This window comes from Canis aureus, chromosome 28, assembly GCF_053574225.1.
Source record: "Canis aureus isolate CA01 chromosome 28, VMU_Caureus_v.1.0, whole genome shotgun sequence".
Lineage (NCBI taxonomy): Eukaryota > Metazoa > Chordata > Mammalia > Carnivora > Canidae > Canis > Canis aureus.
This window is the reverse complement of record NC_135638.1, coordinates 17,244,111-17,269,389: the sequence shown is the minus strand read 5'-3', so window position 1 is coordinate 17,269,389 and position 25,279 is coordinate 17,244,111. Positions and strand designations below refer to the sequence as shown.

The 25,279-nt window shown below is 34.1% G+C and overlaps 1 protein-coding gene across 6 annotated transcripts in view; it reads right to left on the bottom strand.

Annotated features, from left to right (window-relative positions):
* Window positions 1-1,211: 1,211 nt before the first annotated feature.
* LOC144300474 (uncharacterized) overlaps window positions 1,212-25,279 on the bottom strand; it is a 76,195-nt gene continuing 52,127 nt past the window's right edge. For 5 of the 6 annotated variants that reach the window (XM_077876505.1, XM_077876504.1, XM_077876502.1 and 2 more), the window contains 4 exons: window positions 23,239-23,347; window positions 20,394-20,540; window positions 12,275-12,434; window positions 1,212-1,465 (listed from right to left, as the gene is read on the bottom strand). In XM_077876505.1, the coding sequence (XP_077732631.1) occupies window positions 23,334-23,347 (14 nt within the window). In that variant the 3' untranslated portion in view covers window positions 1,212-1,465; window positions 12,275-12,434; window positions 20,394-20,540; window positions 23,239-23,333. The remainder of the gene's footprint in view (window positions 1,466-12,274; window positions 12,435-20,393; window positions 20,541-23,238; window positions 23,348-25,279) is intronic. The other variant, XM_077876503.1, reaches the window with a different exon arrangement.

Genomic DNA, 25,279 nt, shown 5'->3' with positions numbered 1-25,279 from the left:
TAGCTTAGATTCAGCATGTTTGCCATAAATTATAGTTTCTGAGTAGATAAAATTAATTGAGGAGGTATATGTGAACTAAAATGCGTTCCCTAGGGACGCCTGGGTGGCTCAGTGGTTAAGCATCTGACTTTGGCTCAGGTCGTGATCCTGGGATCCTGGGATCGAGTCCCATATCAAGCTCCCCTCAGGGAGCCTCCTTCTTCCTCTGCCTGTGTCTCTGCTTCTCTCTCTGTGTCTCTCGTGAATAAATAAATAAAATCTTAAAAATAAATAAAAAACGTTTCCAAGAAGTTCTCAAATTCTGTTTCTGACCTTTTAAAAAAGGAATATAGGGTTTGTATTAAGCCCTCCATCAGGAAAAGTAAAATAAAAATATTAACATCTGCTGTTGGTGTTGCTGTGGGAACACCTTTATTTTTATTTCATAGAGGAGTAAATAGTCACATAAAGTATTCATTAATAGCCAGGAAACAAATCAGACTTTCCCTTAGGCAGCCTTAACTAATGCACTCATCTTTATTAGGGAGGGTTTTAATTGAGCAATATTTCAAAAATCACAACAAACTTAAATATATTTCTCTTTTCATTCTATCCTAATTTGGTACTCAAATCCATCATGATGGTTCATTTAGACCAATACATTATAACTATTAATATTTGGATAAATCTTTTACACACTCAAAAGTCTTCCTCTTTATTGTCTTACTGAACTGCTTTGCAAGATTTTTTTCTTTTGCTCTTAAATGTATCAGAATCATGAGAAATTAGAACAATAAGAATATACCTATAAATGTAAATACACAAAGATAATATATACATGAATATGCATATATAACACCTAAAAGACATAAAGATAATATATATACCATGTATATGTGTGTATGTATATGTATTTGTAAGGTTCTACAGGAGATAAATGTATAATAAGATATTCTGGTAAAATTATTTTTTAGCCACCTTAACTTTTAAAATTTTTTAAATTCTAATTTTTATTTTGAGGTACTGTAAAACTTGAGAAAAGTTGCAGTAAGCATGCCTGTTCGTATTACCATCGGTGTCAGTGTACTTACTTGCTCACATATTACACACCCAAAGCACCCATAGTGCCATCAAATCCTTGGCCCCGTCCCCTGAATGTAGTAACTGCACTGGCCAAATCCTTGACCCAGACCGAGGGAAGCGAAAAGGACCAGATTAACTTTTTTCATCATTTGAATTTTATTAAGGAATGCCAGAAGTTGCCAAATGAATCTTTTGCTCCAAGACAAGATTGTGCAACCCCCATTTCACCCATCCTTTCTTTTCCTGTAAAGTTCTAAGAAAGAATCCTCACCAGAATTTCATCCAGATTACCAGCTCTAGATTTTTTTTTTTTTTTTCAAAAGAAGCACCATGAAGTTTGTGAAGTTTTAAATGACAAATTCTATTTCTGGTCTTCTTTCACAATCAGTAACTGTAGCAAACACTGGAAGAAAAAAAAAACAATAACATGAGAAAAATATGAGAAAAATCAATTTTATCTCTGCAATTACAGGAAATAAACTCTATGGAATATTATTCTTGATTGGATTGGATCTGAATCATCAAATGAAAGACATTTTATCCATTTGGCTTATTCATAGAATGTCCTTTATTACATTATATAGTAAACTGGAAGATATTGGGTGAGTCATTTAACTACTCACCAAGGCTCATTTAGTAAAAGACCACCTCTGGTGCTCTATATGTTATGATAGAGGCTGAGAGAAGAAAATGTATTTTCTAGCTATTATCAATATTAGTCACAATGCCTTCTTTTGTTGTGCTAAGGAAGATATTTTGTATAAAAATCAAAGAAGCCAGTGACCTATGAGGTAAATGATTTGCCTAATGTCAGAGAAGCTGAGCAACAGAGGTAGATCAAACCAGTGGAACACATCACTTCCATAAATGCATATAATTGATAACAGGGTTCCTAATCCCCTTGGCACACAGGAAGACATTATTTATATGTCTTTTTTAGTGAAAAGGGATGTAAAGCTTTGTTTTTTGTTTTGTTTTGTTTTGTTTTTTTCTATCTCCCTACTTTGGTAGATGGGCACATTTGAATTAAATAGAATACCTTAGTATCCACAGAAACCTCCCAGGAATAATGGGAAAGGACTACCAAGATTAGTATGTTTTTTCGTGAATAGGGAGGAATGAAGTAAAGTGTTCAGCTACTCAGAAACTGTATCCTAAATGTAGGAAATCATGTTTGTCCCCAAATAAAGTCATATGATAAACACATGTGCTTGTAAAACAGCCCAGTCCAAACCACGTACTGAAGTGAAAAGAGAGTTGAAGATGTATTTTATTTGATGAGCCATATACAAATCTTAGTATATGTTCACAACCTCATTAAATAAATGCAGCTCCCTTGGAACAAACCAAACATGGTCACAAACTTCCTGAGCCTATTTTGGGAAACAGAACTGCTGGGCAAGTTAAGTTTCAGGCCACAGACCAACCACAAGAGCCACAAGTATGGCTGGGTGGATAAATTTGGAAACCCATAGTGCAGAGCCTGGGATATTCCTTGGAGGGGGTGGGGGGCAGACCAGTGAGCAGTTATTCAGGGAATTACCATATTTGTTCATATACGACGTATTTGAAAAGTGGAAGCTATTAAGTTGACACTGCTTCTTGTTCTATATCCTAATTTCACCTGTGGTTGAAAACTAATACTGTAAAATTTGGCTGGCTGGGTGGAACAAATAGATTTCAGCTCTGCAAATACACACACAGCAAACGGAAAATGTGTCTATTTCTAAATAGGATACTCATTTGTGACCTATTATTATAGGTCAAATATATTTTAACAGCCTGGCATTTTTTAAAGTTTCAGATGAGATTTTCTCCAAGTGTCCAAGGACCTCTGTGGTATATAGACATATTCTTGGGGATTCAAGTAGTCTCTTAATTTTTTCCAATGTTAGGTTTTCACTGCTCTGATAACCTTTAGAAACTTTCTACAGCATATTCTGGATCATCTGGAGAATCCCAAACTGCCATTTGATTTGTGCTTACAAACAAATTGATGCCACATGGTATTTCCAAAGGGGGAAAAATGGCTTTAATATATAAACCATGCATTCACCCTCCAAATGAAGGCCAAATGCTGTCATGATTTACTGTACAAAAGAAGTTTTCACAGCAGTTCCCAAAGGGCAAATCGGGGTGAACTGAATCATCACATAACACATGGTAATGTAGACCTCGCAGTCCCAGCCACAGGGAAGGCTGTAAAGGCAATTCTTTGTGCCAGGACCTCTGGCTTCCACTTCCATAGCATATTTGGAGCATGCTTGAAGGGTATAGGGAATTCAGAGATGGTCCCCAGGAGCAGCATCCTGTAGGACGTGTTTCGTAGAAGGCTTTTGTGGAGCACATGTAATGGGGGCATACAGAGAAGCTCACCTTTAAGCATAGTACAGAACTATGGAAGAGCAAATTTGGGCAAAAATAACTAAAATGAAAGAAATATCCTTGACAGAAGCTTTGTCATGCAAATTAGGCCTATTTAAAAAATTCAATGTGCAGCAATTATAGATTAAAAGGCTGAGAACTTTCTGGAAGCATGTATCCCATGCTATTACACTCAATGAAGTTTAAGCACAGTTGTAAGACAGGCTGTAAATGTTGGTGAAACATGGTCCCTACCCTTAGGGTACTTACATTTTAAGGAAGAAGACAGTCTCCTAAAGAACTAATTTCAGTATAATTTGGATGCTATGGTAGAAAGAGAATAGCCCTTTTCTAGCCTGATACAAAAGAAGAACCAAATAATCAGGAACCAAAGCAGGCTCCTATGGATGTGCATCAGAAAGAGAAGTAGAGTCACAGAATTTGAGAGATTAAAAAGAAGAGCTCAGACCCAAGGCCCACAGAAGAGGCACTGTCCTAATGAGAAAGGATTAGTTCTTCTGCTGGAAACACCAACACGCATTGTACAGAAGTAATATTTCGGGTCACTACACTTTCTTGGCACATTATACTTAATTCAGAGTCTGAGAGTCATCTTCTCAACTCATCCAGCTGTTCTTCTTTCAAAATCACAAAGTATACCAATAACACATTCTTTAAAAGTGGCAACAAACAATCCAAGCATCCAAGGGTATTTCTAGTTATTTCAAAGGGCATTGCAAAATCTAATTTTCACTCTTCAAAATTAAAAAAAAATATATGTGTATGGGAGAATTATTTTTAATTCAAGATACACCTTATTATGTCTTTAAAAATGGACAAAAAGTGGTGCCTTCTAAAGTTACCTCAAGAATCAGAACAATTCAGATCAAAATTGTGCGAAACCTGTGACAGGTGTGTAGCTATTGGTATAGCCCAGATTGCCAGACATATCTCCAAGAAATACATTTCAGTTTTCATTCTCATTCAAGAGTAACTTATAAATAGTAAGGGCTAAAGAAAAGTCTTCTGTCTCTGTTGCTTTAAGGTCAATGCCACAAATCAGCCTGGAAAGCCAAAATCCAAAGGGTCCAAAGAGCCCCTCATAGTTTGGATGCTTATGGCTTTCAGCTGAAAGCCTACAGATCACAAAAGCAAGTTGCAACGCAAAATCGAAAAGGTTGCAAGCTTCAAAGTGAATTCTAAGAAATGAGATCTTGAACTGAAAACTCTAGAAATCCGATGAAGTTCAATAGCTAAGTATCTGACATCAATTTCAATAAATTGGAAACTGTGAACTTACTTACAATAGTAACTATTCTCCTCCCCAGCCCAACCCAAACTCCTGGGATTCTCTTGTTAATTTAGACACAGAGAATCATGTGATAAAATCCCAGAAAAGATAAATGTGTAACATAAAAAGATCAGCAGTTTATGTTGGTGTCGGGGAAGAATTTTGCCTTCTGGATGGTTATCCAAACCAAATTCTGGACCCTTGGAGAATGTTTTGCTTTATTTATTGTTCTGCAATATTGCCTGCCTTTTTCCAGTGTTTTTTGTACTTAGGAAATATTTTGTGCATGTCCCTTTTTTGCAGCACAGCTGCTGATTTCGGTGAAAAATGGATGGTGGGGTATTTATTCATGTATATATTTTTCTTTTCATTTTGCATTCTTTAACAATAAAAACCTTATAACTTCATTCCCCCAGGTAGTGATAGAAGTCAGGCAGAAATTATTTAAAGGAAAAGAAATGAGATTAATATTTCAGTTTGAATGGCAAAAACAGAGGGAACCTAGGCAGTATAAAAGGGTCATGAATTCACAGGCAAGATTATCTGTAGTGTTTTATCTTCATAAACATAACTGAAAAAATAATTTAGAATTCAGTTTTAATTTGAAATAAATATGTAACTTACTAAAACTAAATTGCTTAAAACAATATTAAAAATTATCCATTAGATATTTTTACTTTCTTTGTCTTTTAGCCATCTTACCTCTTTCTTGGAATCTCATTCTGTAAGCATGTTTTATTAATGATCTATTAATAAGCATTCACTTAAAACATGACTGATTAAAAAGTAGACCTGATTTTAAGTAAGTGTTCTGAAAATGTTTCATTTATTGAATTCATTGAGGTTTAAGTTCCCATTTGTATAGCTAGAGGGTAAATTACAGATACTCATGCTTGTTTTATCATTATAATGAAAGCATTACTCATATTTGCAACACTAATTAAAATTCTGCTCTGACCCCTATAAATTCAGCCTCTCCTTCAAATAGATTATTTTCAAATCTTTATATAAACTTTACTATATATGGGTATGATAATGAAAGTATCCATCTTTAATAGAACATAATCAAGGTTAAGAGAAAGTAAAAATTAGGTTCAGACTTTTTAATACTGCAGGGTACATTTTTAGTACCCTACAGAGAGAATTAGTCACACGACTCCCATTAACTTTAATGGAACCTGTATGGGCAAATTGTATGCTGACATTCTTAGGAAGTTAAACATCAGTAGAGTTCACTAGTTTCATTTTTCCTCTTTGGAAGTTTAGTTTTGACTACTTTTATTTTCTAATGGTCTAAAGGGAAGACAATTTGATAAAAATGATTAACATAGATGGTTTTCCAAGTTTCAGAAGCCCACATTTTTGTACATTTGCCCAAAAGTTAGAAATCTGCAAACAATGCTTACTAGCATTTGAGACTCAATTAGCAAGTAAATTCCACTAACTGAAGAACATAGTTTTTAATATGAACATCATAGTGTTCTTTAAATGAGAATATATAGCACTTGTTTCCCCTAGTGCTTAGTCATTTTTCACATTCCTCTTTGCAATTACAGTAGGAAAATCAAAGAGTTTACAAACATTTTCAATAAATATTAAAATTTATTTTACCTTTATATCAACCTAGTGTTTATGTTTGAAACGAAATATATTTGGAATCTTATATATTGGTCTATTAAAATATTGTTTACAGTACTTAGATGCTCTTGCAAAAGAAATATATGGACAATTAAAAATTAAAACATCATCATAGGGGCAAAAGGAACCTAACTCTTTTTCACCACTTTCAGTAATATCTTTCCACAATTATAAATTCAATCACCTGACCATTCAGTGAAGTTATGATCAGTTAACTTATTATGATTAGTTATGATCATTCAAAAGCATTTAGTATAATATTGAATTTACATTCATCACACAGAATACAAAAAGAGATAAAAGAAGATTCCTCTAATGTGAACTCATCCAAGATGTTCAAAGTACCACTAAATTTGGTAACAACTAGGTATCTCTCAATGTTCTCTTTTCTCTCTCTAATAGATTTGCCTAAATTTAGAATTTTGTAGAAATTCATCATTTAAAACATTTACTTAAATTTTTTTTTTAAAGAAACCTCAGTGTGAACTTAAGAGAATCTTTCATTTTTACCTTACTTAGGCATCTAAATAACCAACACTGGATTCATCAGACCAAAAACATGGTTTAATCAGGAGCAACAAGCAGACATTAAAAAGAGTATTGATAATTAATAACATAAATAATTTCATCTTGGATAAATGTTCCATAAACAAAAATAAATGTTGGTCAAATGAAATCCATTACATAATTGAAGTTTCCTGTAAAAGCATGAGTTGGTTATCATGTGGACCTTTGAATCTCGCATGCCATCAATGAATGTTAGTTCTGCAAAAAACATTAGCCATTTAGTCTATACCATTATTTGTTTTCTACTTAAGTAGGCTCAAAGCCCAACTTAGGGCTCAAACTCATGATCCCAAGATCAAGAGTAACATGCTTTACCCACTGACCCAGCCAGGCACATTATGGCTATGGCACAATATTAAAAGTGAAAAAAATGAGCCTCCAACAGGTGATTATCCTAAGGTCTTCTAGCTACTTAGTTGCAAGCAAAATAAGAATCAAAATCTCTTGACTCCTCATTCATTGAATATTTTATTGAGCACCAACAATAGCCATTAAGAAAAGAGTTAAAGTGATGAACAAAACATATAAGATCTTTGCCATCTTGGATTAGACATTCCAAATAAAGTGATAAAACAAAGAAGGAAATAAGTAAAGCAAAAAGATAACTTCAGATTGGGTGCACACTCAAAAGTATTTGATGTAACTTTTACCAATTAAGATTGCACCTATTTGAGAGTATTTCTCTTCTCAACTCTTGATATTTCTTTCCTCTTTTCGAAGCTAAGAATAAGGGAGATTTATTAGTGATCTGCCTTTCATCCATCTTATTGGCCAATTCTTTCAAAAAACACACATATTCATGAAACACATCAATATTTGACATGCTTCATCACACTCATATTATGTTTGTCAGCTGTCAAAGATGTCCACTTTTATTAGAGTTTTCCAGTATCTGACTCCTGCAGTTCTTGGATTTTTGAGTTTGTCCCCTTGTGTCATAGAAGAAGTTCAAAGACTGAAAACCTAAGACCATGTGCTAAAAATAATTTCAGAAAGGTGTATGGGTAAAGATTCTCTTTTAAAGTAAAATGGTTGTCCCTCCATGATTATTTCTCATTCCACGAGATTTTTCTGTATAGAGAACAAAAGAGAGTTTGAAAGATGAGGTGGGGTGTGAATCTGGCTGCTTGTAATTCTATGAAATTATACTGACTGTCTTGTCTTCAATGTCAGACAGTAAAACTGCTTCCTTTAACTAGCAAAAGAGATGCTCAGTGCTTTTGTCTTTCATTTTTTCTTAATGCATAATTTATGTATGGCCCATTTATTAATAACCATGAAGTGTTGTACCTGGAAATCTGCTCACAAAAGAACAGGATATACAGAATTAAAATGAACATTTCATAAGGTAGATATTATCTTTATATTAAAAAGAAAACTTGTCCTAGTTAATTCTGAGAATGTTGGATAAAATCCAACAGAAATTATTCAATTATTAATATAACCATATTTATCAAATTAAACAAGAATTCCAACTATATCCTGGTTACTGATAAATCTCAAGGGGAATAAGACATTTTTTATAATGACATATTCTACCTAGAAGAGGAAATATTTCAATAAAGCACCATTTCTGGCAGTTCCTTGAAGGCAAAGAAAGTTTATTATTCATCTTGTATGTATTTTCCTTGCCTAACCTAATGGAATTACATTGTAATGATGACAAAATCTAATATTTATGAAATAATTAGTATTTGTGAGGTGACGATCTTCTAAAATAGGTGCTATTATCATGTCGTGTTACCAATGAAGAGAGTTTAAAATATTTGGCCCAATGATACTGTTAATGAGAGGAACAGCTGGGATTTGAACTCAAATACCTGACTCCAGAACCCACCTTCTTAACCGTTAACTCCACTATTTTCTATAGCTTGTTTAGAGAGGAAATTAAGAAATACATTTAAGTTGAAATCCTGATAGATTTAGCCTTCCTGATATAAGCCATAAAGAAGACAAACTTCTGGATAAATGTCAAGAGTATAAAGTAAAACCTTTGTTTAGTTCACTGAATGACTCTATGTATTCCAAATATTCTAGGACTTATAGAAGTCTAGAGCCGAGAAAGGATTTTAGTAATCATTCCAGTCCAACCCCTTCCATTTTCAGAGTTCGATACAATCCCTTCTGCGACCAGAGATGTGGTAACTCAGGTCACTGAGTACCATGCAACTTGCTAACAGCAAAGCCAAATTTCCTAGTTTCCAAGTAAAAATGATTGAATTACATCTTAACTTTTCTATTTTTGTTTATGCATTTATTTGAAAATGAATTATACCTAAACTATTGATTTACAAAATATGGCAGACTGGCTCTTAAAGGCTGCTTTAAGAGCAGCTTTTCATCCCTGCTTCCTAGTGTCCATGACCTTATGTGATCTCTTTTCCCTAAGTGTGGATGAGATCTGTGACTTACTCTTAATCAACAGAATATGATATCTTAATTTGAGTGTTCAATGAAAATGCTAGCCTGTTTATTTTTAATGTGACTATCCATAAAATTAAGATACACTGGAGCTATTTCTATAGTTTTCATTTGTCATTGACTATAACATTACTAGGATCATAGGCAAATGAAGTTAAGTTTAAATTACAGTAGCCATTAAAACCATTTTAAATTTAAAACATAGGGTCTTCATTTTGTATCCTTAAAAGGAATTTGCAAAACTGTTTGGTTTCCAGGCATATAACATTTCTGGCTGGCATCATGGCTAATGAAAAAGATCTTACCTATATTAAAATTTTTTTTTAATTATCCTGTTTCCTTCATTTTTCAGATGAAATATTTATGTGCAGAAAGGGACCAATTCAAGGACAAGAAAATGGTCAGGAACAGAATAGCACTGGCAATCTATTTTCCTGAATTTTACTAATAAACCAAGACCTCTAATTTCTTGGGCATTTATCAAACGTTAGTAATGGAAACAGTCACAAAGTAGAACATGCCATTTATATGTTCCTATCTTATCTTAAAATACAAGGACCTAAATATGAGAAGTCTTATTTTCCATATATAGATTTATGCAGCCTGATGCACCAGGGATACCAACAAGGAAAGGCTAATAAAAGGAAATTGGAAGCAGTCATTTTCCAAAAGAAAGGGACAAATCTCAAGAAATCACGGTTGCAGAGGTGCAGGTATACAGCATGTCAACATATAAAATAATTTTTGAAAACTAATTTATTAATAATAGCTAGTAGGATTCATTGTGTTTATTGAATCTGAATCCTTACTTTCGGTACTCTTGAAACTACATAGTCACCATTCATCATTCTAACCACACATAATGAAAGCCAGAATATTAAAAATAATAATATTTGGAGAAAAAAATGTAGAAATTCAAAATTTTAAAATTATTATAGATTATTAACACATGAAACAGTGAAGAATTTATTTCTGGAGATCATAAATTATGTATCAATTTAGCAATTTATAACCTCTCTAGATGTTATGTGTACTATATTAGATGAAAAAGTAGAACTATAAGAACTTAAAATAATTTTAGAAAGCCCAACAGAACCAAATGCTGTCTTACTCTAATTATTCACATTTAAAACTGAAAATCTACATTTTAGACTTGCTTTTTTCCCATTCCAGAATGCAATATTGAATTTTTCTTATTCTAATTTAGGCAGAAGAGTTAGAGTGTATAGAAAATGGAACATGTTTTTTTCATCTTTGTCAGAGATAGGTACCAGGGAGTGGAAGGGCCGAAGGAGAGGGCGAGCTCCCTCCTTAAGCACACTCCACACCTAGTGCAGAGCCCCAAGGCAGGGACGTGGGTAATTGGGTGGTGTGGGGGGAGGGGGCAATCTCACAAACCAGAGATTACGACCTGAGCCCAAGTCAATAGTCAAATGCTTAAGCCACTGAGCCAACCAGGGGCCTGGGAACATAAGTTTTTTAAAGATAACTTTTGGGATACAAAAGCAATCAGAAAAATGGAAAATAATATTTTGCCAACAGTACCCTAAAAGACCTGAATAACCAATTTCAGAGGTAACACTGGGGCATCAGTTAAAATAAGAAAGCTTTTAGCAACTTCTATTGACTGGAGTGTATGAACTTTGCAACTCTTTAGAACCACATGGTTTTCATATTCAGTATGCCTGCATGCATATATGTGTATAGATAATTGCTATGCCTTGTACCAAGGATATGAACTGTGTAAAATTACTGAAGGAAGTTGTAAATGATGTATGAAATGAGAAATCTTTGCCCACTGGCAGTACATAGATAGAACAGAGATAGTGACGTGCGATCTCTTCTCTATCATTTGTCATAGTATTCATCTTATAAAAGGCAGAACATATCAATAAACCTGAGTGTCAAACATGCATACTAAACAATATATACTAGTTCTCTTTTTTTAGGTCTACCTTCTTTCTTGCAAACCAGTCTACAAAAACCTTTGTGCCCAAAGTAAATGTAAAAAACTTCGCTATTAATGATTTCAATTGCCTATCCCAAAACATTAAATGCAGAAATTCTAAATAGGACTAAGTGAATGTGTTTTATACCGATACTTTGTATTGCTGAGATTTTAGACTTGCCATCTAAGGTAAATTTTTTTATGAGACATTTAGAGAAGCTTTATCTACAAAGTCTAATATGCAACCATTAGGAAACATCTGAGGGTAGCATTGACAGTTTCATCGTGCATCCCAGTGTATGAAAAATTTTAGATTTCACCCTATATCATTGACCAGCGAAGTAAATGGAACAGCACCTTTCTCCTAAATTAGTTTTAATGTAAAATTCTTGTGGCTAACTCCCCAATCCCACTGACCAATCCCCAAATAGAAAATTTGATCAGGCAATTATGGTAATTAAACTTAGGTACATTCAATGCCACTACATCACAAAATGTTATAGTACCAGGAAAACAAATCTGAGAACAGAAATAAAACAAAATAGAAAAAAAAAAACTTTGCAAGTTGGCATATATTTTAGATTACAGAATTTAAGGTTAGAAATGAAAACAGAACAAGTGAAGTAAAGCTGTACCTATGTACAAAAATAAAGCCAATATGATCAAGTAAGTTTGTGAAAGCATAAAACAAAGTATCTTTTCGGTGTTCAAGAAGTTGACAGCTTACTAATGTAGAGCCCAAAATAAGATGTTTTTCAGTGACAGCTGAACTTTATTTTTTATGTATACAGAAGGAAATTTCAATACTCATTAAACTGCACTTTTCCAAAACTGGAATGTGTTCCTTCATGCGCCAGTTATGATTTTATTAAAATATTAATATAATTAAAAAATTAAAAAATATGCTCTGGCATTTGACATTTTTTTTTTGCAGATGCTACTGATAATTCTCTCTAAAAATTGTAAAACAAATATTTTCTTACCAATTGAGTTCATCTCTTCTTGGAATCACAACTGATTTTTCTTTTGCTTGATGAAGTTAGAAGTGAAGTATCTGATTTTGTTTCCAATCAGTAGACCACACAGATGAATGAATTTTGTTTTGCATATGAGTCACATAAAAATGATGGTATCGTTTTGTTGCTGTGAATAGAGTCAAAAGAGCATAAGACCAAACAATATCTGTCTTTGGTTTATTTTGTAAGTGGAATGTAAATATTGTCTTGTTCTAACAAACACATAAACAGCAGAAATTAATTTTAAATTTTTCAATCCAAAAAAAAGCTTTCAAATGTTGATTCTATATTTAAACTATATTTAGAAACTATATACATTTTCACCACCACCTTTAAGGTTAATATACAGAGATACTTTTTTGCTTGTTTCTTGTTTTCTTTCTCTTCGTTTCATTGCATTTGCTCTGTTTTGGTTTGTGGTGCTTTCCTCACTGAAGTTCTACTACCCACTCAGGTCCTTGTCCAAGACCCAGTTCTTGTTACTTTTATTAGCTCATAGAAATTTTCTCAGTTGTTCTATTCACCTTCTTTCTAAGTATTGATTGATATCTACTGAAACTGTAGAACCAAGATTTTAGCAACTGACTGCTTTGCATTTCCTCTCCCATGGTATTTTCATTTTTCATTGTTTATGTGATCAAAAACACAAAAGCTGGGAAAATTCTGAGAGTACCAGCTGGGTGGACAATTAAGGAAACACTTGCTGAAGTCCATACATCAGATAATTAACCCTGCCATCCATACAGAGATGCTGTCAAACAGAGTCAGCAACCACATATTTTGTTTCCCACGAAAAATAAAACATCTCCACTCCACCCACCCACCCCCACCACAACACTGAGATTAATTTATATGAGGGAAATGGGAAAAAGTCCGTGAGGCAAGGAAAATAGGGCTCACTTCTGATATCGATCAGATCCTCTGGGTTAAAACAATCAGTAAAATCTCTCTAGTATGATTTTATTTGCTCCTAGGTAGAGGCAAGTGTTCAAAGATGATTATAGGAGTCATGTCATCAGATTATACATTTTTATTTCTTTTTGTGTTTATATAAAAGCATCTCAAAATCTGCATAGGATTTTATGCAATTCATAACACACCCACATGGGTTCTCTAGATCAGAGATCTCCTCTGTCAGGAAGTATACGACTTTAGTGAGAATATTAAGTAGAAGTCAAAATGCACCACAATTTTCCCTTTAACTAAAAATTCCATCAACAATTGTCTCTTAGTGAAAATTTTGCAGGTTACCTTTGGTTAATCAGAGGAATAGAAAACATCTGTCAAGTCCTTTTGTTGGTTCAAAGTATCTTTCTGCTCTCTTACCACCTACTCCTGAATTTTCTTCTGGTAGCTGTACTTCCTGCTAATCATTTTCCCTAATGCCTCTCTGGAGATATTTATTCAGCTGATATCTAAATTTGATGCTGGAGTTAGTTTGCATCAAAAAAGCTACGTTTGTTAAAGGTGTAAATAAATAAATACCAAAATAAATAAATAAAGCAAATGACCTATAACTATAAATAGAGCTTACCCCACACTTCCTTTTGAATGACATTATTAATGCTGAGGAATTGTGCTTTTGTTAAACTTAGTTATATGTGGTCCCTAAAATTGGGAAAGCACAGTCCTTTAGTTTTTTTTATGATGCATTGATTCATGAAAATTCATAGTTTTGTAAACACTATCCCTTTTGCCAGAATATAATCAGAAATTGCATGATGGATTATTTTATGATTCACACACTTTTGTTTAATCTTCATACTAAAAGGTAATTCAACTGTATTCATGGACCACTTAATTTAACCAATTTTATTATAAGTATGAAGCCAATTATTCCTATCTATTGAAAATGTTGTTAACTTGTTTTTCTTTTTTTTTTAAAAAAAAAAAAGGTCACATCTGGAATCCCTGGGTGGCTCAGTGGTTTAGCGCCTGCCTTTGGCCCAGGCCGTGATCCTGGAGTCCCGGGATCGAGTCCCACATCAGGCTCCCTGCATGGAGCCTGCTTCTCCCTCAGCCTATGTCTCTGCCTCTCTCTCTCCTCTGTGTCTCTCATGAATAAATAAATAAAATCTTAAAAAAAAAAGTCACATCTGCCATGAAGACACTATGAAAATTTTTCCATGCTTGATAAATACTGATATGTAACTATACATAGTGAATTATAAAATAATGAAATAGGAAATAGGAATTTTGGCTATTGGAGAGAATTTTTTTTCAGCCTAGTCAATTGCAAATAACCTGTCTGTCAAAGTAAAGAAATGCAGCACTCCTTTATAAGTTAATTTCTTTGTTTTTTGTCCAGATAAGTTTCTCTAAAAATTATCAGCATTTTGATAATTTCTCTTTTGTTGTTTAATAAGAGTGTTCAAAAAAATGTCTTGATGTCTTAAGCAGTTAGTTCTGTAAGTTCTTATAAATTCTTGTGAAATATGAGCTGGCTTCATTTTGAATCCAGCTGAGCTTTATTAGAAAGCTTTAATTTAGAAGCTTTATTTAGAAAGCTGAGCTTATATTTTGCAATAACATAGGCACCTACCATGCCAAAACCAAGCAAAACGGAATTTAAGTTACAAAATATTATCTTTCTGGAATTTAAATTTTCTTTGCCTAATATGCTAAGTTCTGGTAGTTTTAATTTTGATAATACTAGGAAAAATAAGCTTACCACAAGAGGAAGAAAATTAAATGAGTAACTTTAAAAAATCACCATTGAAGCACATAAACATGGAATAAAATAAAATTCCATGGTAATTAAAATAAAAGCTGTACCATCTACCTATAATATGTTTGCTGTTTGGGAAATATGCTTTTAAATGCAAATTTGGTATCCATGAGATCTTGTGTAGTCAATGATTCATTTGTATATAAAATTGAGTAATAATTAAATTAATGACATGTAAAGCACTCTTTGCAAGCATCCTAGTAAACTGAACTACCTCAACTTACATTCTACAACAATGTGGACTCCTATCTCATTTGAGTGCTGCAACAAGTATATTTACACCAAATGCAGAACTGATTTAGGTCCCAAATTCTAACTCAAAATTTTGCTTTAATTTTGAAGACTACATAAATATAGAATGTGGACTATGCTTTCTAGCTAACAACACAGTAAACAACATTCTACTTTGAGTTACTTCAAGTTTCAAAGTTAAATCATGTCTTACTAATCTCAATAACAAGTTTATTAGTATAGTAGAGTAATGATATATTCATTTTAAGTCCATACTTAATTTTTTATTGTTGTTATTAAAATACATTTGCTTTTACTCAAAGTCTTTTTTTTTTGGCCTTTTTTTCTTTTTGAATTCTTTCTCATTGATTTTCAATTATCCGTTGTTTTCAACCCTTAACAAATTAGTGTCTTTCCCTAATCTTCTACCATCTATATTTTTCCATTTTAAACCAGATTTTCAGTCTATGGCATTCTGTTTTGTCTTTGAAATTATAATAGAGATTCAGATTCAACCATTTGTTGATTCAACAAAAATTTCTTGACCATTCTGTTAGATAGTCTTTTTGCCCCTTCAGATCCAATATCTATCCTTGTCTACTCTCTTGTTGCCCCAGAAGGCTAGTCTTTATGATCTGAATCATTTGAGCTCCAATCTGTCAGACTTACGATTGGATTTATGTAATGGTACTGGCATGAAGTAAAAGCCTGTAGTTGCTGCTTACTCTACCTGAACCAGGTATCTTATAGGGTAACCCTCTCCTGTAGGTAGAACTCTTTCCATGTTCTAGTAACTCCTGACTCCACTTCCTCTTTCTGACCTAAGTAACCACTCCCTTCTTGGAGGTATCTCTTAAACCTGCCTGTATTTTGTAAATGAGTTCTTCAGTACATTTCATGAATTGTTCTATTGGATGTGTCATCTATTTCCTGATAGATCTAATCTCCTAGTGTGTGCCTGAAATCAGTCTTTTCTATATATTTGTGGATCTTATGAATAAATTAATCATATAACCCATATTTTATGCATAAAGAAACAAAAACTCAAAAGGTTCGAACTTTCCCAGACATTTGGCTAATATAGAGTATAGCCAAAAATTTAATCATACTATCCTACTCAAAGTCTAGCATTCTATTTCCTGTGGTTTAGTTTTCTCCTACTCCCTCCTAAATGTATTTCCATTGGTAACATCCATCAATGATCATTTACTGAGAACCTATAGTACATTGTAATGTACTGAAACTATATGAGGCTAAATTCATAGGTATATAGGAACAATAGGCATGCACCTGACTAGTGATCTTTTTGGACAAGAATTTCCAGCTATGAACACTAGAAAGGGGTAACATTTTTTCAATGTCAATATCAACATTGAATCTAAGAACTGTCTCCTTATGGGTCTTTGACAGCGTCAGAATTAGAATTCTTTTTATTTTTCCTTGTTGACATATTAAATAGATAGTCAGACTAATGGATTGACAGACAAGGTAAGACAACAGACTATGAACAGACCTGGGAAGGTTAAGATGCACCTGACCTAGATTCAAATGCTAACCATCGAGAGAGCACCAGTTTATCCAAAACTCAGTCAGTCATTGGCAATACTAGCAGGTGGAATCTAATGAAGGAATACAGATACTGGTGTTCAATGGAGCTATAGAGATCAGTTGGAAAGTTGTTCACAGACAGTAAAACTAAATTCTGAGGGAGATGGGAAATAAGAGTACTAATAAAAATTAGGTAGGATTCCAGAATGTTATATACTCTTCAGACTTGTTCTGAGGAATAAATAAAATTATAAATGTAAAATGTGCAATCCAGTGCTTGGCACAAAGTATATGTATGGTATAACAAATGACATGGAGAAAACTACCAATAATCATGCCTAAAACAAGATGAACTCAAGATGGGGGTTGAGTCTAAGAGTCTAAGAGATCTTAACTGGGATAAAGAGAAAATGCAGAATCAAGGCATGAACGAATATGGCTCAAATATAAACACCTACCTGCAAACATATGGCCCCCACACAACATTGCAACAGAGAAAGGGTGCCTGCTAACAACTCTTCCACAGGCTTCTCTCCACAGACACCCTGAGTCTCTTGGAATATTTGAAGTTCTAAATACATGATACAGATTAGAACTATTTTCCCCACATCTGACCAGTGACCCAGAATTAACAGTTCCTTCCTAATCAACACCCTTATTTTGAAATCTCAGGTGTTAGGAAATCTGACAAATTATTATTGGTCATGAGATAAAGGGACTTTGAGGTTTAATGTCTTCTCAAGATGTTTGTTAAACTAAGTAATCTATAATTGGTTAAATATTTTAGTGTTTGGGGGAACTACTCCCATGCTTTATAACATTTACGTGTAACCATTAGCAACACAGAGATGGTAAGTTTTGCTGTGTTTGTGGAAGGTTCTTGCTTCTTAGAGCCTTATGAGAGAAAAGGCTCTCTCATAGTGTTTGAGAGATTATGCTTCCATCCATGCCTCTGCAGGGATAAGCTCTCTTTCTTGCTCTGAGCAAGAAAATTCAGTTGTGTTCAAACAAATTATAAAGTTATCTATATTATCTGTTATTCGATTTTTCTAAATTAATTTGTACATTTAATATAACTCTTAATCTTAACCCTAGTTTTTCTTGGAGTATGAGAGAAATCGGTAGCAAAAATTAATTTAGAAAAAACAAAGGGAATATTTTAAGATATATGAAAAGGGAAGTAATAAGTATACACAAACATATAAACTATTACAATTCATTAAGATTAAAGCAAGTCTAATTAAAGCAATGTGTATTTGAGACTGATGCACAAACTTTTAGACAGATGTGCAAATTAAAAGAATAAAGTAACAAATTCAAAAATAACACTAAAGGAGTACCTAGGTGGCTCAGTGGGTTAAAAATATGCCTTGGGCTCAGGTCAGGATCAGAGCACCATATGGAGATCCCGCCTCCTGTTGGGCTCCCTGCTCAGCGGGGAGTCTGCTTCTCCTTCTCCCTCTGCCCCTCCCCCTCCTCCTGTGCCTGCACTCTCTTGCTCTCAAATGAATGAATAAAAAAAATCTTTAAAAAAAGAATAATGCTATACACATATTCTATATACCTATAATTGATATATGTTTATTTGCCTATGAATATACATATATAATTAAAGGGAACATCATATAAATTTAAAAAATGGTGTTGGGGCCATTAATTAGCATTTGAAAAAAATGTATGCCAATATAACAAACAATACTCTATAAATTCTAATTTAAAATGTTCAATTAGAAACTTCAGCACACTATTCAAACAACTGCAAACCTAAACAAAAATATGTTAGCATTTATTTAACTCTAGAGAGCTAAAAACTTTTAAAATTTGAAATTGTAATAAAATCACTAATAAAAATATTAACAAATTTGGCCATTAAAACTGCTGAAGAGTAAACAGCATAAAATAAAAAGAACAGAGCCAAAGGAGAATATTTGTATCAAATGTTAATATTTTTTTAAGATTTTATTTATTTATTCATGAGAGACACAGGCAGAGAGAGAGAGGCAGAGACACAGGCAGAGGGACAGGCAGAGGGATAAGCAGGCTCCCTGTGAGGATCCTGATGCGGAACTCGATCCCAGGACCTCAGGATCGTGACCTGACCCAAAGGCAGATGCTCAACCACTGAGCCACCCAGGAGCCCCTCAAATGTTAATGTTATATAAAGAATTCTTATTAAGGGAAGAAAATGAGAAATAGAGACAAAGGATGTTATGTAGAAATCAAGCAAAATGAAATATCTTTTAGAAATTAGAAAACAAACAGGGAAAAATAATCATGGTATTTTCTAGTAAAAAAATGCAAATTAAAATATCAATGGAGTATTTTTTGTTCATGATTTAATAAGTATCTTTTTGTCTTATGTTGACTCAATGCTAGTGTTATTGATATTCTTGGTACCTGTTTAAGTTGCTAAAAATCATCCAGAGGAAAAACTAGAAATAGATTTCAAAACTATAAAACATTCATTTTTAATTCAAAATCAAATCTCTTGAAACATAAAGTAAGCATATAGGTTTACTGATTCTAAAATACAACATGATCGTTAGAGAAAAACTTGGGTGCTTGGGTTGCTTAGACTCTTGGTTTCATGATCTCAGGGTGGTGACATGGAACCTGAGCCCCAGCCCCAAGCCAGGCAGCCCCCAGCCCAGTGAGGAGTCTGTCTCCCCTCTCCCTCTATCCCTCCCCCAGTGTACAAATGCTCTCTAAATTAATCAATCAATCACTCTTAAAGCTTTAAAAAGCAGAGAACAAAAATTCAAAAAAAAAAAAAGCTAGTAATCATTCATAACCACGCATACAGAATTAACCACAGATAAAATTTTGGTAAAATTTTCCTGATCTTTTTGCACATATACAAAATTTTACGTTGTTGACCTTTTAATATATGAATGTGTGTATATAATACAGCTTTTGCTTTGTCTTTTCATTTACATCATTCAAAAATGTTGGCAGGAATCATTTTAATGTTATATAGTCCTCTACTGTATATCCATGCCATGATTTATTTCACCATTTCTTTATTATTGGACATTGAGGCAATCTTTAAATTTCTACTGTTTAAATAATAATGCTCTCAGTAATAGCAAAAGTTCAGGAACAATCTAAAAGTTTAAGAGCATGAATGGTTAAGATAGAATACACATAAACTACAAATATTAATAAAAAGTCTGCAGTACAATGGAAATATGATTATGATGCAATGTCTACACTTCAAATTGTAATTCAGTTTAGCTCTTCTAAGAAACTTTGCTTGGTACATCGCATTGTACCAGCGTTAAACGTTCGTCTCACTTCTACTTAATAGGTAGGAATTGCAGGCTTGTCCCGCTCTGTACCCCCAATTCTACAGTGCCTCTGTTTCAGGCACCCCGTGGGCACCCAGGATATGTTAATTATTTGACTGACTGAGTAAATCTGCTAATGAAAAGGCTAAATAAGATTAACAAAGCTTTGCTCATGTTCTTTTTTCTTCCAGTTGGTTGTTTTCCTTTCTGTTGTTAGCATGTGCGCATACTTTAATCTTGGGCTTTGGGGCTAGGAACAAGTGATTTTCAATAGATTTGGAAAATATCCCACCTTAATTCTATCCTGAGGTTACATTTAAAGAGCAACAGTTCCGTGTGAAGATGTCAGCACTACAGATTTATTTGCTTCCTTTTGCCTTGGCATACAGAATTTCAGAGGGTGTGAAGCTCCAGAACCAACATTTCCATCAGAAGACACCTGTGATAACAGATGGCAGTCAGTCATGCTTTTAACATTAATACCGAATTAGAATAGAAAATGATGCCTAATCGTTCTCAGAGAATTTACTAAAGACAGCTTATAGACTATGAAAATTGGGTTGAATTTCAACAATAATAAACTAGTATGAGATTTTCTTTTTGTCTTGAGCAGTTAGAAAGTCCTGAGTAATGATATATTGTGAAGTTAGACAGGAAGCCTCAATTTATTTTTCATCAGGTTCATTTCATTCACAAATGAGATATGGTAGAAAATTGAAAAGTGCTCATTCTCTCTTTGTTTCATCCAAGTGTCCAGCACTTGGCTATATGGTGCCCAATTCATATACACTTTTGCAGCCCAAATCATCCTAAACATCCTGGCTGATCTGAACTGTGCAAACAGTCCAGCAAGGCATCTCTACTTGGCTTGTAACTGTCAACAGAAGGGGAACCTTGTGGTCACACACGAGGGCACAAGTCACCCAATTCAAAGGACAAGGAAAAGATAGGATGTTTGTTATTTCTGTCAATGTTAAAGGGAAAGATTTCTGCTTTTTTCTTTTTCTAAAATTATGTACAGCACGGTCCAGCAGACTTTGAAAGAATGCAGAAAACTTGAAAAAAAATGTGGAAAATTTATCATAAATACTACTTCTTATTTGGAAGAGATTTTGCTATTTATAAACGATTTCAGTTTCTATGACAATATTATAGAAGTCTTCCATGTCAGCTTATGCATGTACATAATTGTTTCTTCAGGGAAATAGTATCTTCACTTTAGGGTGAGAGAAGAAAACACTATTTCTCTTCCTACAAATAAGGCAATGAGAGCTGAAATAAAAGAGGACTTTTTTGTTTTGTTTTCTCATTCATGAACCCACACATGTGTATACACACACACACACACACACACACACACACAATAGTGACAGATGCAGAGCCTTCAAAGGTTCGAAAAAAGCAAGGCATTCTCAGTAGTCCGCAACATAAATTAAATGCCCGACTTTGCACTCTCAAACTAGTTTCATGGAATTACTATTTCCCCTACTGCTCTTACATCATAATTTTGGTCAATAAATATCCCATTGGACTGTAGGTTTCTTAAATATAGAGACAGTATCTCATTCACCATGGCAGCCATAGCACAGTTCAAATCTGTGAATCCCATGCCAACTATGAAACACAAATTCTACTTAATTTTACATTTCGTTTATAGACTATTTCTACCACATATAAAACCAAATTATTAAAGTTTAATGTTTATGACCTTAATAAGCTTGTACAATCATAACATTCTGAATTACATCTCTGTTTTTAAAGATTTTTCTCTCCAATTTGAGTGTACTTTGATTCTTGAGAGAATCCTCAAGATAAAAGTTACTGATTTGAAATATCATCCATTAGTGTAACATACCAAAAGCAGAACTTTTCAAATAGCAAGCCAATATATACTTAGAGACATTAAAATATCTTATATATTAATCATGGTAAGGAATGGTTGCTAAGTATTTACACAGTGCCAGGTCTTGTGTTATTTCACAGAATACTTAAAAACCATCTCTTGAGGTGTCTTTCTCTATTATTATAATATGCACCTTATACAAAAGGAAAACTTCTGAAAAGGTTAATAACTGGCCTAGGGTCATAACACCATATCAACTGGAGCTAGAATTCAAACTCCTTTTTCACTGAGTCTAATGCTTCCACTCTATGTACTTTGCTGTATTGTTTGCTTAATAATAATTGTTTTCCTCTCTGACATTCTCTGTTTCCACCATTAGAGGTGCCAGCAAACTACACAGGCCCAATTCTAGTCTTCATAGCACCCTAGGGAAACAAAACAAAGTAATTTTTAACTTATTCAATCTGAATGACTGATGTTGGGATCAAAGACCTATGGCTTCTTTAAATAAGATTTTAATCAAAGCAAATATGCATTTATTCCATTAACGCAGAAAGAACCCCTACTATCTGTGAAGCCTTCTCCATACATGAATAAATTCCATAGTTTTTTATTGAAGCAAAATACTTATATTGCCACAATAGAATATAAACCTATGATGGGATTTGGCTAGATGAGTATGGCCAATTTTCATAACACCTGCAATCTTTATGAGTAAATAAAACAAGCAATTTTTAGTGAATATCTTTTTGAATAAAAGTGAACGCAACAAGAATAATAAAAGCAATCATTATTGAGAGTACAGGAAGTTAAACACTAAATCTGATCTAGGAAGTAAAAATAATAAACTCTTCCACAGTACCACAAGTTTATACTTGATCTCATACAATGATGTGTAAATGCAACAACCACAACTAAAGAACATTCTCAGAAAGGAGCACACCACAAATGAGTCCCATTAATGTTACAGAAACATGTCTTTGGAAACAGATACTTTCCTATGAATACTTGGATTTCACTAAATTTGTGCATCTTTCACAAACTGCCACTGCCACTGACGGGGGTCTAGATACCAACTCAGCAAAAAAGAACCTCAAAGATTAAACCTGCCACATCCAACATTCTGATATCCACATCCTGGGCTATGCTCTTCAGAACAAAGTAGCTAGACAGTCAGCCAACTTTGACCAAGAGTATTTTCTCCTTCTTTCTTAGGAGAATGAAGAGCTGTTTCTCCTTCATGGATGTAGACAAATATTACTCCTTGATATTCAGAGAAAAGAGCATTTCTTACCTAAGTGGCATAGTTGCTCAAAGCAAAGTCTGGATACTGTCTCTAGTGCTGATCTACTTTGTAGACTTGGGCAAGTCACCTCATCTCTCTGGGCTTCAATTTCCTTCATCTGTAAAGTGGGGAGAAAAACAGTAGTTATCTCAGCTGGAAGCAGAGCAGATGGATATGACAATGTAAATGAAGCCCTCCTCATTATGCCTGGCACATAGTGAGCAACAGTTGACAATGACAAGAATGGTGGCCATCAACCTCTTTGTACCTGTTTCCTATGGGAATTAATCAGTTTTCCTGTTCTTATCCTTCTCTTTTCTCTCCTGCAACCGCTTAGTAAATGAACTTTTTATACGTGTGGAACATTCCAACTGGTCCCCTTCTCTGGGACCCTCCAAGGAAGAGGGGGATACTATTAGGCACAAAAAGGTATCCCAATGCACCTTGAGGATATATGATGCTAAGTGAAAGAAAGCAGTCACAGAAGGACAAATACCGCAGGATTCCACTTACATGGGACACCGAAACAGTCAAACTCATAGAGTAAAAGGGTGGTGCGGGGTAGTGGGGAGAAGAAACTGGGGAGTTGCTGTTTGATGGGTATAAAGTTTCAGTTACGTGAAATGAAAAAGTTCTAGAGATCTGCGGTAGAATATTTTGCCTATAGTTGAGAATAATGTACTATACACTTAACATTTGTTAAGAGGGTAGATGTCATGTTATGTATTTTTACCACTATTTTAAAAAAAGTATCCTGAGCCATGATAAAAAGGCTAGGCCAATAGTGGAAATATGTGCTTCATGTACATTCCATTTGTTCTTACTAAATCCCTAAGAACAGAGACCCAAAAGATACTTTCAAAACTCAACATTAGGAGTTAAAAGTTATCTGACACTTTGAGCCAGTTTCTTCCAATCTGTCAGCTGCTGTCTGTTAGAGAAATTTTATGCCCTGAAGCAGTTGGGGCACACAATAATTCATAAGTGTGACTTCTAGAAACACCCACTTTACACAATACCAGTATTAAACATCCAAAATCCTAAGCTGTAAAATACAAGGATAATGGAACCAACAAGATGAAGATTTGGAAGGAGCTGCGAGTTCAGCAACTTCAAAGCTGTTATTTAATTTTGTATCTCGTCTTTTCCCAAGCACTTATTTCTCAGATTAAGTAGGAGCATACGAATTGGCATTGTGGAACTTGAGGAAAAAATGGGGCTCTCCTAAATATGAATGGTGACACTGTGGACTATTATAAAATAAAAGGGGCACGAGCAAGAAATAGCAGTCACAGAAATTGGAAATGCATAGCGGAATGATTACAAGTTTGTGTCATGCATTCTGTCATTTCTGATCATATATAGATAAGACTTCCCATAGGAAAAAAGTCTCTGAGCATATCTGCTCGTAATTTCAGTTCTGAATTCAGTCAAGGGGGATATTCTCTGGCCTAATAAAGTGAGGGAGAAACAGCCGCATCCTTCCAATGAAGACCATGTTGATTAAATACTTAAAGCGGGAAGAAGTCAGGGAGTGACAGGTTGGAAGTTGACTAATTTAGGTGCAGTCTTTAAAAGGTTATTTCTTGGGTAGCCCAGGTGGCTCAGTGGTTTAGCACCGCCTTCAGCCCAGGGAGTGACCCTGGAGACCTGGGATCGAGTCCTGCATCCGGCTTCCCATGAGGAGCTTGCTTCTCCCTCTGCCTATGTCTCTGCCTCTCTTTCTCTCTGTGTCTCTCTTGAATAAATAAATAAAATCTTTTTAAAAAAATAAATAAATAAAAGGTTATTTCTTTATCCTTGAATAAGAACATTAATGTAAAACAACAACACCAAAAACAAAAGCTATAAGGACCTTGAACCTCTTAATTAATATGCAGATTTGCTGTGAAATTTTACATTTTTTCACATTATGGGACCTTTTAGTTTTTAAATATTATGAAATGTATCTCTTAATATGACATGATTTTTCTTGCTGGATATTAATTTTTAAGTTGTTTAGAAAATAAAAATGTATAAGTAAAAATATTTTAACCCACAGACACAAAAG